The following is a 12,702-nucleotide window of genomic DNA, read 5'->3' as shown; positions in this document are numbered from 1 at the left end:
ACAAAACTATCAAGAGGCAAAGTGATAACATATATATTTATATATATACTTTTTTTTTAATGTAGACTGAAGGGTTACATGTTAACTTGCTAAGAGATAATGCTGTTGTCGTGTTTCTTCAGCAAAAAAGGCTGACAAGACTTGTTTCACATCTGTCTGTGTAATATAACAAACCCATGAAGAACTAGTGATGAAAAAGCTGTTTTGTTGACAATTATGAAATGCACCCAAACACCAAGATGTAGGCACTGCTCATTAGTGCTGTATTGTAGCTCAGGATTTTGTCCCTATAAATACTTTGTGTCAAAATATTTTTCAAATATATTCTAGGCTGCAAGCCTTTTCCTTACAACCCCAAGAGCTATAGCCTCTGAAGCCTTTTATCATCTTAATCATACTCACACGTACCTTAACCATCAAAGCTGTATGATAACATCGTCAGCCACGTACAGTATTCCATGTGTAGTCCAACTACCCCTTTCTACAAATGCCATTTTACCTGTTTGTTTTGTGCTCCGCTCATCTACTAATAAAACTCAGATCTCTCTGTCTGTCTTACCATGGACAGGCATTACATTGATGGCTTTCATTTTCCATCTATGACTACAAAGCTTTTTGCCTTACAAATTATCTCCTAGTATCTAATATCATGACTTCGCACAGGAAGAAGAAAGGGAGTAGGAACTCCCCTTCTCCCTTTAACTGAGCCACTGAGATCTTCCATTTGGGTCTGCAAAAGTGAGAATGCAACATGCTGTCCTTGCAGCTCCCTCACACAGCCACAGCCACTCAGGCACTGCCCTGACACTCTGGCACAGGAAGTTAAGGCAGCACCTTCTATGTTCACTTAAATAATTGCTGGATAACTAAATAATAAGAGCAGGGCTCTGCCCCTAATGAAAAGTCTCACCTAGCACCTACTTGAAATAAATGCTAAAGCAACACTAATATGAATATCAAATACACAGTCGTTCTTCACTTAGTCCACCACTGCTCTCTTGTCTGCAAATAACTTTGACCAGGCTGCCTCGTGGGATCACATCTTCAGTAAAGCTGCTGCATTAGTCTTGGATATCATTAACTTCTGATTACCTTTTCCAGCAGCAAGTTAAAACGGTGCTTCTGGATCCTGCACCTTCAAATCTTCCTGAATCTTTCTGTTATTCCAACTTCTGGTACATCAGCACCGCATTTATCCTGATTTCAAGTCACTCTTTAGATGCCCATACTGTATTCACCTATGAAAATCATTTATTTCATCTTGACACTTCCATAACTACCGCAATCTCCAAAAAGGACTAAAAAACAGATTTGATGCAACTTTAAAAAAGGGAAGATCCTTATTTTAGAATCAAGCATTTTGCAAAAAGGAGAACACTTGCATATTCCATATTTACATTTTTAATAATTCAGGTCATAAACATTTTAATAACCTACTTAACTGTAATACATATTATAGTTAGTTTAGGACAAATTCATTAAATTGTGAAGTATGAATATACCGCACTGTTCAAATAATTAAGAGAATACAAGAGTTCTAGCAAGGCCATGATGAGAGGGAGGGCGTAGAATATCTGTTATCTAAAGAATATCCATCATGGGGAATTGAATTAGATACATCTCATTTTCACTTTGTCAAACTTAGTTCATATTCTGGTTGAAGACCAGCATGCTACCCAGGATAGCAACTCTCCACAAGGCAAGTATTATATCTTCATTTCTTAGGTCTGGGGTCAGGTAGGTCAAATCAATACTTTAGAGACCTGCCCGTGGTCAAAAATGGACAATAGTCACGTGATATATGAATCTGGCACACAGGGAAAAGGACTTATTTAAAATGTGGAGTAATGATAAGAAAAAAAAAAAATTGATTTCACTCAAAACAAAGGGAAGAATTCTATTCCAAGAACATATTAGAAATATATGGACTAATTCAGTTTGATACAAGAAAGTAGAATTCTACTTATCATTGCTTTAAGTAGCACCCCATTTTAATCAGTATGTCAAAACACAGACAGGGAAATACCTAATCATTTGTTTATATGGTTTTGTGCAAAAGGCTGAAAAAACCTCAACTGTTTTCAGACACGTGCGAAGTTCCACAGACACTGAAGGCAAAATAATAATTATAGATATCATACTGCACAGTGGAATGGAAAGGGATTGGGAATATATTGGTAGGCAATATTTTTTACACATTCATTTCTGGTACCTAACAAAATGAGACAAAAAAATATCATTGACTAGTAGATTACTACATGGACTCAGAAACATACAGTGTATGACCTCCTGATAAACAGGTTACTTTCCCCCTGACAGTCCAATGTTCCTAACTTCATTCTTGGAAAAGGTTGTGCCACAGCCTTCACTAAAGACAAACCCTACACTAGAGAAGCTGATCATCATAAAGTAAATCAAAGCTTAAAAATACGGAAAAATCAGTCAAAAATATTAATGACTCAAGATGATTCCTTTGTCTGTGTTTTATTATAGGACAAACCTCACCAAAAGCCTGTTTTGCAGCTTTAGTCAACCTTTTCTCTGTTTAGCATTGAAGACAAAAATGGAGTCTGAAATACTTCCAGTGTATAGGGAGGACTTAGGTCCACTCCACCTTTTGCTTTTGCTACCAGCATTTCCAGGTTTTGTACAGACCAAAAGGCAGAAGTAGTCTTCTGTGTTATTTTATAAGATCTTGATATAAATTTCCTCTAGTTTGGGACTGCTTGGCTATTGGGATTTGGTTTGGACTTAGTTCTATCAAATAGATTTATGTGAAATATTCACATTCAAACATGTGAAAACCACTTTTTCTTATTACTTCAAATCTTTATATTTATATCGGCATAGAACAAAGATTCATACCAGTAACTTTCAATTCAACTGTTCTTCGTATAAGCTTGCCTTCAAACTTCAGTTCACAGGTATAATTTCCTCCATCTTCTTCCTGGACCTCTTGTATTAAGAGAGTATTTCCCTTCTGAATTACAATGCTTCTCCACATTTTTGGCTTACATTCCTGCAGAAAAAAAAATCCATTGCCAAAATTACCCAGCTTGTATGACATAAGACAGTGTTGCCTGATCAGATTTTCAGTATTATACGTAAGTAAACAACCATCTCAATATATTTTGCAATTCAAATTCAAATACAATTTCAGAGAGCACAGAGATCTGAAACTTGAATTAATTTGAAGACAGAAATTAAAGAGAAATGTTTTTAAGGTTCAGTAATTCCCACTGTATCACATAGGCCGTGTTTAATACATGGTGCCCTGAAGCAATGGTTAAGTATCTCCTCTTTTTCATGATCAACAATTGCCAAGACCTCTGCTTTAGGATGGACCATTAAAATGCATCTCTGTTTGAAGGGAGTAAGGGCAACATCTGTTAAGAGTTAGCCTGAAGGCAAACTTAACACACAGTCTCAGGCTAGAACCATTTACCAACAAAAGAAAACAGGGAGAACAGCAGCAGTTTTGTGAGCAAGAGAATTCGGGAAGCCTGGTTTCCTTATGGTCCTTTTTTTTCCACCACTGGCTTCTCTGGCACCTTTTCCCATCACTGGGCTCTTTGGAGCATCACCCCCATGTGCATCCTCAGATGGAGTGCATGGTACTGATGGCCTGCAACTCTCACTGACTTCCCCAGGCAGACCTTAGCTGTTATTTGGCAGATTTAGGTTTATCACTATGAATTGTGGTCCTACTGGAACAGCATTTGAGTCCTTCTGTATAGTGTGTGATACAGGGAAAGAAGAGGCTCTCCCCTTCCTAACATACTGTATCCTTGCAGCCAGATCAGTCACCTTCCACACTAACGGTACTCATGATCGAATACCTCCTGGAATATTTTGAACTAAAAGCACGGGCACAACCTGATCATTGTCTCTTTAAAATGGTACCTTAAGATTATATATTTATTGTCTCTCAATAACTTTAACATCAAGCCTGTTCTGCCGGCAAACAAAATCACACTCCTGTCAGTTCTCTAACCCGCTCAGTATTCCTGACAGTTCTGGAGGCTCTGTCTAATTCTGTACCCAGAGCACACAAAGCAACATAGGGTCCTCGTACCTTTAATGCCCCTCTACTCCCTCTGTCAAGGTGGCAACACGGAATAGGCGCTTGGCCTTGCAGCTAACAATCTCACATTAGTTACATCAGGCTCAGCAACTTCAGAGATTCGTGTAAATAGCCCAGACCTACACCCCAGTTTCTGCTCATCTGCAACAGCAGTGTCAGAAACACAGCAAAGAAAACAGAACAAAGCTTTCTCTTACGAAAACAACCAAACAAGAATATACATTGACATGCAAATATACTGCATGCCAGCAAGAGGACAGAATGACACAAACATGATTTTTTTTATGGGACTCCATACACATTCCAAATCCACGATGTCAGATTCTAAATTAAAGGACAATAATAAAGGAATCAAAAAATGGCACAGTGAGCTTCTGGCCTTGCACTTGAAAATGGAGCACTGAAGCATTTATCCCTCTCCCTAGTAGGCCAAATTCAGTTACAATGTGGTCAGATTTTGAATTCAAAGTAAGCGTATTTCAGATATGCACCCTTTCAGAGCAGCAGTGAAAGACCCTATCATACGTTACCAGTTTTATATTCTCTATTTTATTTTTAAAAGTATGGGAGCAAAGAGATCGAAGATATATTTTTATACACTACATGTTTGTAAAAAGAAGGGTGACATCTTTACTACTACAGAGATTAATGATTTAGCACAAACATTGTTTGTGCTATTGTGGTTTTACAGTGAGGAATTGTTCTGTTGGAATTGTACCACTAATTTCCTAATTGTTTCTTTTCGTATCTACTTAGAACACTTCATATTAAAAATTATTTATAATCCTTTCTTTCCTAAATTTTAGCTAATTAATTTTTCTTCTACGGATTATGCATGCTTTCTAAACATATGTTGAAAATTCCTGTTTTATTCTGCTTGTTATTCACAGAATAGTTCAATCCACAAAACTAAAAGCAAAAAAGTGGAGAAGTTGGAAAGTCATAACAATTTGTATTTTAAGCAACGAAAATGTCCGAGAAACAAACCAATACAAAAAAATCTAACTTGTCTTCATATTGTGGAAACAGTCTAGATTTTTTTGCTACAGGTCTGCTAATTTCTCTAAAAAAGTAAGTGTTCAATTGTACAACTGTTGCTTGTTTAACCAATTAATTAGTCTTTTCTGCTTTTGCACCACGTTTACCTGCTAGGAGAATCTGAAAGTTTATTTTTCTACTCTATGTATTCTCCGTAGACATCTTAAATATTTTGGGCCTTTTTTCCCCAATAATTAAGGTGTACACTATTATGCTTCTTTTTCTCTTCCTTGAAATTCAAGTGGCAGCACCTCAACAATATTTTTTGCAGGCTAGATAACAACTACCTGTCCTTCACCTGACGTTTTGATTGTTTTCACAGCCCTTCCTTCAACCCAGTAGTAGAAAACTGATGGTGGAAATGAATTAAGCCTCCACATTCTAGATGTAATATACTTTTTCCTCTGCCAGCTGATTTTTCATGAAGCTGCTCTTACTGTTAAATCTCATTCATTCAATCATGCCTTGACACATACACTTATTTAAAAAAAATCCTTATACTTCTTGTCAAAACAGTTCTAAGAGGCGTTAACATCACTGTACGTATATCAATAGCATTACTTGTGGAAATCTTTAAAAATAAATACTTCATGCAGTGTAATTCTAGCCAGAAGTGAAGTTCATACTACTGTTAAAAGAAATCCTCATAGCAAATGTTTTATTACTTATCTGGTCTGTATGTGGAAATCTATTCAGGCATAATTATTTTAAGACCATTTTTAAATTACAGTTAACTCCCTGTAAATTGATGCAATTATCGGCTCAGATTCGTTAATCCCTCCACATAGAGAAGCATTCCGGAAGGCAGGGCGAGTCCTCCATACGGTGGGCTTGCACCATTACTGTCCTGTCTGATGTTACTTCAACAGTCGTAAATCCAAACTCCCCAACCACCAGCAAACTGGCAGGTTCTTGTGAACACAAGGATTTCTCTTTTCAGACAAAGGTATAAGGAAGGAACATTGAGGACTTCCTGATATTTATTTATCTACTGTTCTATTTTGGATAGCTTATGCTCTCCCCCAGATAAAAATATTTTCTAAATATTTCATCATAATGAACAGGAATTGCCCCCCCAGTGCCTCTGGAGCAGATTTAGACAAGAAGATGGCTGATTGATTAAACCTGCATGAACACGTCAAACTCAATCACAAAGGCAGAGGGGGAAAAACTTGAGGATCCAGTGTGCTATCACTGGAAACAGATGCCTTCTTGAGAAAGTGTGAGTCAGATCCTGAAGTGGAATATTACTTTACACTGTTCTTCAGGAGAAGAGACCTGCTTTTTGCTACACATATTGCCTCACACAATATGATCTTAAATCCCAAAGTGCAGTTTGTAGGGGTTACCCCAGTATGTATCATATTATTTTGAAATGCAAGTAATTATGTATTTTCTAGAAACTGGACTTATGCTCTTTTGAATAGGCAGACCTCTATTGACAGTTAGTACCATAATATCCTCTGGAATATTCTTCCAAAACCCTGTTTCAGGAATAAGTTTCAAGGGACAACCTGACATATATACCTTCTGCGTAACATTAATATTGACGTTTCACATTACTGAGCTTCCTGACTCAGATCCAGTGTTGTCCAGGAACTGAACTGGTAACACCTTACTGTTAATTACGGATAAGGAGGTATATGTAGTAGGTTATTCCATTTATGTCTGTTTTCATTACCAAGCCAGACTAAAGGTTTTCGACTTCGTTTGTCTCACTGGTATCATCCAACCACATCAATTCTGTTCAGTTTCACTGCTGTGATGACTCATCAGTCAGCTGTCACACTCCAGCCTGGTGTCACACAAACTGTGTGCATAATCCAGATAACATGTGTGGGCATATCGAACAAAGACCCTTCCATTCCCTTTCTTGGTCAGCACAAAGTATTGTTGATGTGGCGTTGTACATGCATCTTCCTTAGACTGATTTCTGCTCCATGACAGTTTAAGATTATTCCTGACAGACTATTTTTCCAGTCTGCTCTTGCAAAAAAATTTAGATCTTCCGTGACCTGGTGTCCAGTAATACCTAGGCAGATAGGGCAAGAAACAGCTTCTCTCTGGTACCCTCTTTTCTCCAAGATTTCAGATTTAACTGAATGCATATATTTTATATATGAACAGCACTGAAGATATCCACCCATATGCTGAGAGAAACAGCTTCAACGGCTGAAAGAAAAACTTTGTTTACACTAACAGTGGGTTATGGCACACTTTTTGTTACTATAAGATAGAACATGTGAGATTTCTGTGAAAAATAGAAATAGATGACAACTTTTATAATTGCTCTTTTCTGATGCAACCTGCTAAGGAGGAAAAAAAAATCTGCAGCTCTGCACATATTACTTATTTCACAGAAAATAACTATATTTAAAGAATGTTATTACGGTTGGCAAATCAAGCACTCAAAATTTAGGATTTAGCTAGTTTGCGTTTTTCTGTCTTCATTACCTGAACCAAGTTTGTCCTAAATGTTCCCTCTGACTTTCAGCTCTTTATTTTTCTGCATTTTTTCTTGCAGCAACTTGTACCTGATGGCTTTTCCTATATCAGATTTTAGTCCAAGTCCACACAACGGGTAAAATTTGCCAGACCTTGCTATGGTCTTGGTACCTGACATTTGCGTGACAACCCATATTTCAGTCATTCTCCTGTTTTCTTGGGAAGCTACAGAAACACATTACCAACACATGTGCTGCCGAAAGTGGTGTGCAATACTTGACAAGCCTTGGAGAAGGTACAGCCACAGGAGTTACCTGCTGAGTAGTAAAAGTATCTGACAGACCTCAGTAAAATTACTCAATGAGCCTCAGCAAAAGTAAAAGCATCTCTGCGAAATCACCCAGCAGACTTTGGTAAAAATTAACAAGCCTTGGTGAAAGTACCCAACAGACTTCATAAAAAGTAACTGGGTGGCACTACTGAGACTGAGAGGGGATCTTATCAATGCTTATAAATATCTAAAGGGCAGGTGTCAAGAAGATGGGGACAGAATCTTCTCAGTGGTGCACAGTGACAGGACAAGGACCAACGGGCACAAGCTAGAACACAGAGAATTCCATCTCAACACAAGGAAAAACTACTTTGAGGGTAACAGAGCACTGGAACAGGTTGCCCAGAGAGGCTGTGGAGTCTCCTTTTCCAGAGATATTCAAAACCCGCCAGGATGTGTTCCTGTCCAGCCTGCTTTAGGTGAATGTGCCTTGGCAGGGGGTTGGACTAGATGATCTCCAAAGTTCCCTTCCAACCCCTACAATTCTGTGATTCTGCAATTCTGTGTGATACTGAAGCTGGTGGTGCTGATACACCTTTTGCTCCATTGTAGGTTGCCTCCCTTTCTTTCTACTACAGCATCAGGTAGGGAGACATCCCACTAAGGTGGAAACTGGTACAGAGGCACAGTGTTTTGGGAACATGGTATTGCTGTTAGTGAAACCACTTGACCTCCTGCACAGAACATCCTCATTGATGCTGATTTCTGCTAGACAATGCCTATGCTGGGTAGTTTTGTCTGTAATTTAGTTTTTCTTCTGTGATACTGTATCTATGCATTTATGACAGTGGGAGAGCATCCTCCTGAACAGTCACAAACCACTGCAGGCTCAGAAAAGGCCTCAGACTGAAAACAGTGGAAGTTTTGTGTAGTTTCAGCACAATAGCAATAAGACAGCAATAGTTACCTTGTACCACACCACATCTGGCTCTTGACTGGCTGTTTTGTAATCCTCGATATCAGGACAGGAGATTGTCTTTCTCTTAGTGACTTCTGATTTTTCCAGATATCTGATCTTGCTGTTGTAGCAAAGCCCAGATTCATTCTCAGCTACTGTCAAGGACATGGACACCTTCATGCAATACGTTGAGTTTCTGCAGGGACAGAAAAATGTTTTCTTTTATCCTACCTCCTTTTTACCATGTTTGTTTCAGCATAGTAAATTCCTTTGTTAAGCTCTCATCTTCATAAACACTTCAGCGACACATTCAAATAGTGACTGTCATGCTGCTTATTTCCAACACTGAGGAATTACTAGAAAACATGAAGGCTCATTTCTGATTTACTATGAAGAACCCTGTAGAAATTTTGTTAACAAGCGATGTAACCCAGCACAGCAGCTCTTTAGAGCTTGCAAGTCTACAAACACAGAAACCTGTTGGCATCTCAAATGTTGGTCAGGATACACTGTTCCATTTCCCCTGTGTGTCACACGCACTCTCCCTCTTTCTCTCCCACTTTCAGATTTCACTCCAGTATGCAGTGCTATACATTTGAGAAGCGTATTATGCGCTGGATGTTAAAGCACATCATGCAGGAAGAATTCATCCCCCTGAAGGAACTGCTATATAAAATCCTGTAGCATGTGATACTGTGGTGGGTCGACCTGGACTGGCTGCCAGCCGCCCACCCAGCTGCTCTCTCACTCCCCCTCAACAAGAGGGGAAGGAGAAAATAAGATGAAAAAGCTCACGGGTTCAGACAAAGATAATGTGATCACTTACTGATTACCGTCATGGGCAAAACAGATTTGACTTGAAAAAATAATTTTAACTGACTGCAAATTAAAAAACATTTGGATAGTGAGAAAGACAAAAAAGCTAAAACACATTCCTCTCACCTCCTTTTTTTTAACTCCTCTACCTCCCCCAGCCCCGAGCGGTGCAGAGGGTGGGGATGGAGGGTTGCGATCTGTCCATAACTGTCCTCTCTGCCGCCCCTTCCTCCTCACACGACCCCCTGCTCCAGCCCGGCTCTCCATGGCTGCCGTCCCGTCAGGAAAGCCCGCTCCCCGGGAGTCCCTCCACGGCCGCAGGGGAGTCTCTGCTGGGGCCTGGAGCGCCCCCTCCCCGCCCGGCCCGCGGTGCCCAGGGCTCTTTCTCACACCTTTCCCCTCATCTCCCGCTGCCCGGCAGCGTTTTGCCCTTTCTCAAACGGGCTTTCCCCGAGGCGCCGCCAGCCCGGCTGAGGGGCTCAGCTCTGCCCGCCGCTGGGGCCGCTGGAACCGGCCGGAACCGGCCGTGTCCGGGGCGGGGCAGCCCCTCGGCTCTCCTCAGAGGGGACCCTGCAGCCCCGGGCACCCGCACCCAGGGCAGATAGGCAAGAAGTCATACTGGTGGTTACACAGACATTTTGGCCTTAAAATCTTGTTAAAGGTAATCCCTTAGCGCTTCAAACCATTGCCTGCTCTATCACCAAAGAATCCTGACAGAGTTAAATCCAGGCGAGTGGATTGCGAGCTACACCTAAGTCTGTCTTAATATCAGGGTGGAATAAACGCAACAGCCCAGCTCCCCTGCCTCACAATCATGAAAACAGGATTAAATTAAATTGCTTGAGACTTGCATCTTTAACAGAGCTATCAGGCAGACAATAAAAAAATCCCAAATGGTGTTTGTCGTGGCGTTACTGTGAAGTGTTTGTGCTTTGCACAGGATCGCTGCAACCCAGACTGTTGGCTTCTGCCCTTCATTAGGTGTGATGGCAAACAGAGGCCTTTAAAAGCAAACTACAAAGCACAAGAGACAACATAATGAGGCTCTTCCTCCCATCATGCATCACTTTGTCATTTTAACTGACTGCGCCACAACCAAAAAAAGCCTGGAGTAAAACTGATGTGCTGGGTGGTGGCTCCCATCAAAGGCAGCTGTCGAGGGCTCTTGCAGGAGATACGGCCGCTTCGCCACTCATGACAATGCTTTTAATTTAAAAAAAAAAAAAAAAATCCAACACGCTCCATAACAAATCTTTTCTTATGCAACGTTTCAACATGTCGCCCCGTCAAGCAAGCCTGTAGTTAGGAAGAAAATAAAATGGTCTATAGGGCCACTTCATCACAGCACTAAGCCTCACACTAAACAAGCGCTGACAAAACACTGTGCAAGGTACGAGAGGTATCTGCAAGGCAAATCAACAGGCAATCTTCAGAAACCTCTCGTTTTCAGCATCGTTAGTTTTACGTATTCAGCAGAACCACAGAAATCTCCCTTCCTATTCCCTCCTCTTCAAAATGCCACCTGCACATTTATGTAATAAAATTGGTGGATATTTTCTCCGTCCCCCCTCTCAGAGCAGAAAGGCTCACTTTGCACACTGCCATGGTGTTTTTCAGTTGAGAGGCTATAAAAAAGTCTCATCCTCACAAACTGCACAAAATGTGTTATTTTATCTGAAACAAAAGTTCTCTGGATTGAAAAAATGCATCATTTTGGGTAGGCTTTTCAGAAATACTTATATGATTGAGGGAACATAAGTCAACTTTCTCCCAAACTACTTGCTTTTGAAAAGGGTTACCTTTTTTGTAGGAAGAAAATAAAACATCTTTGAAAAGTTACAATGCTTCCTAACACAGGACTGAAAATCCACAAAATATGGATACAACCACTCAGTATAATCAATAACAACTAATCAGTAATGATTATTTAACTTTTCTGAATGACTATAAGTATTACTGAGTGCAAATAAGGTCACATGTGCTCAGTAATAATGATCCAGGCTAATCAAGAATAAGGACTTTGAATAGTTGTCCATTACTTGGTGTTATTTAACAGTGCTGTATTTTCTGCTAACAATCTTGCATTATTTAGATAGCATTTTGAACAGCGCTGGAGGCTACTTCTATTTAAAATGCTTCCTGGAACCACGACCTAAAAATGTAGTATGCTTTTCATTAGTTACAATTAGAATTGAGTAGAATTGAGAAAACTAAGTGCCTGGTGAGCACTATCACTTTTGTTCACACTCCATGACCGAGACAATAAATCTATTCAGGTTCACGATGAAGAAAGCCCTCACTAAGCCAACACCAATAGACTTGAAAGCTTTATGAATGCTTCTTCACCACCCACTCACGTTAGTGCTACAGCTGGTAATTCAGAAAAGGGCAACTTCTCCAGGAATTCCAGTGAACGAAGCATTCCTTTAATCTAGTCATGGAATCAACCATGTTCATTCTATGCGGGAATTAGTAGATGAACCTGTTAATTTTCCTACACAGAAAAAAACAACCTTGTAATTTGAACTGTAATTTGCAGAAAAATGTGCATTTGGTTTCACAGGCACATGGGAACGTACTGTCTTCCCTCCCTTGTGGGGCCTGGGGCACAAGCTGTCACCTCTAGAAGGTGACAGCTTGAGGGAGAACTCAGGAAGGGGATCACAAAGCAGTCAATGGTCACTACAGCATTGTTTTTACCACCTCGGTAAACAGACAGGAGTATTATGGTGCTGGCCACCATGCAGGTCACTGAGGCGACAGGAACTCACTTACAGAGGTCCCTCAGGAAGCCCATAGAGCTGCTGTGCTGGGGGGGGATCCAGCACTCCTTGTCAATCATTTTCAGGACCTCTGTGTATGGGGACTGACTAGCATGAATTCTACATTTATTGCTTTTCCTCTTTTAAAAGCTAAACAGGTGGCCTATGAATTATAAAAAGGAGGATCTACTTTTGTTTCCAGTACATGGTCATGGAGCTTGGTGGCGGAGGTCAACGCTGCCAGCACTTTGCAGACTGGCTGGAAAGGTTGTATGACCGTATTTAATGAGGAAAGCTGGAACACAAGTACAACAGATAACAATAGCAA

At 40.3% G+C, this 12,702-nt stretch overlaps 1 protein-coding gene across 5 annotated transcripts in view; it reads right to left on the bottom strand.

The window, feature by feature from the left end:
• The window catches only part of IL1RAPL2 (interleukin 1 receptor accessory protein like 2), a 398,133-nt gene that overhangs the window by 168,000 nt on the left and 217,431 nt on the right, over window positions 1–12,702 (bottom strand). For all 5 annotated transcript variants that reach the window (XM_054214552.1, XM_054214553.1, XM_054214556.1 and 2 more), the window contains 2 exons: window positions 8,806–8,992; window positions 2,866–3,019 (listed from right to left, as the gene is read on the bottom strand). In XM_054214552.1, coding sequence (XP_054070527.1) covers window positions 2,866–3,019; window positions 8,806–8,992 — 341 coding nt within the window. The remainder of the gene's footprint in view (window positions 1–2,865; window positions 3,020–8,805; window positions 8,993–12,702) is intronic.

Source organism: Rissa tridactyla, chromosome 9 (genome assembly GCF_028500815.1).
Source record: "Rissa tridactyla isolate bRisTri1 chromosome 9, bRisTri1.patW.cur.20221130, whole genome shotgun sequence".
NCBI classification, from domain to species: domain Eukaryota; kingdom Metazoa; phylum Chordata; class Aves; order Charadriiformes; family Laridae; genus Rissa; species Rissa tridactyla.
The sequence above is the reverse complement of the archived record's forward strand: the minus strand, read 5'-3'. Positions and strand labels throughout refer to the sequence as shown.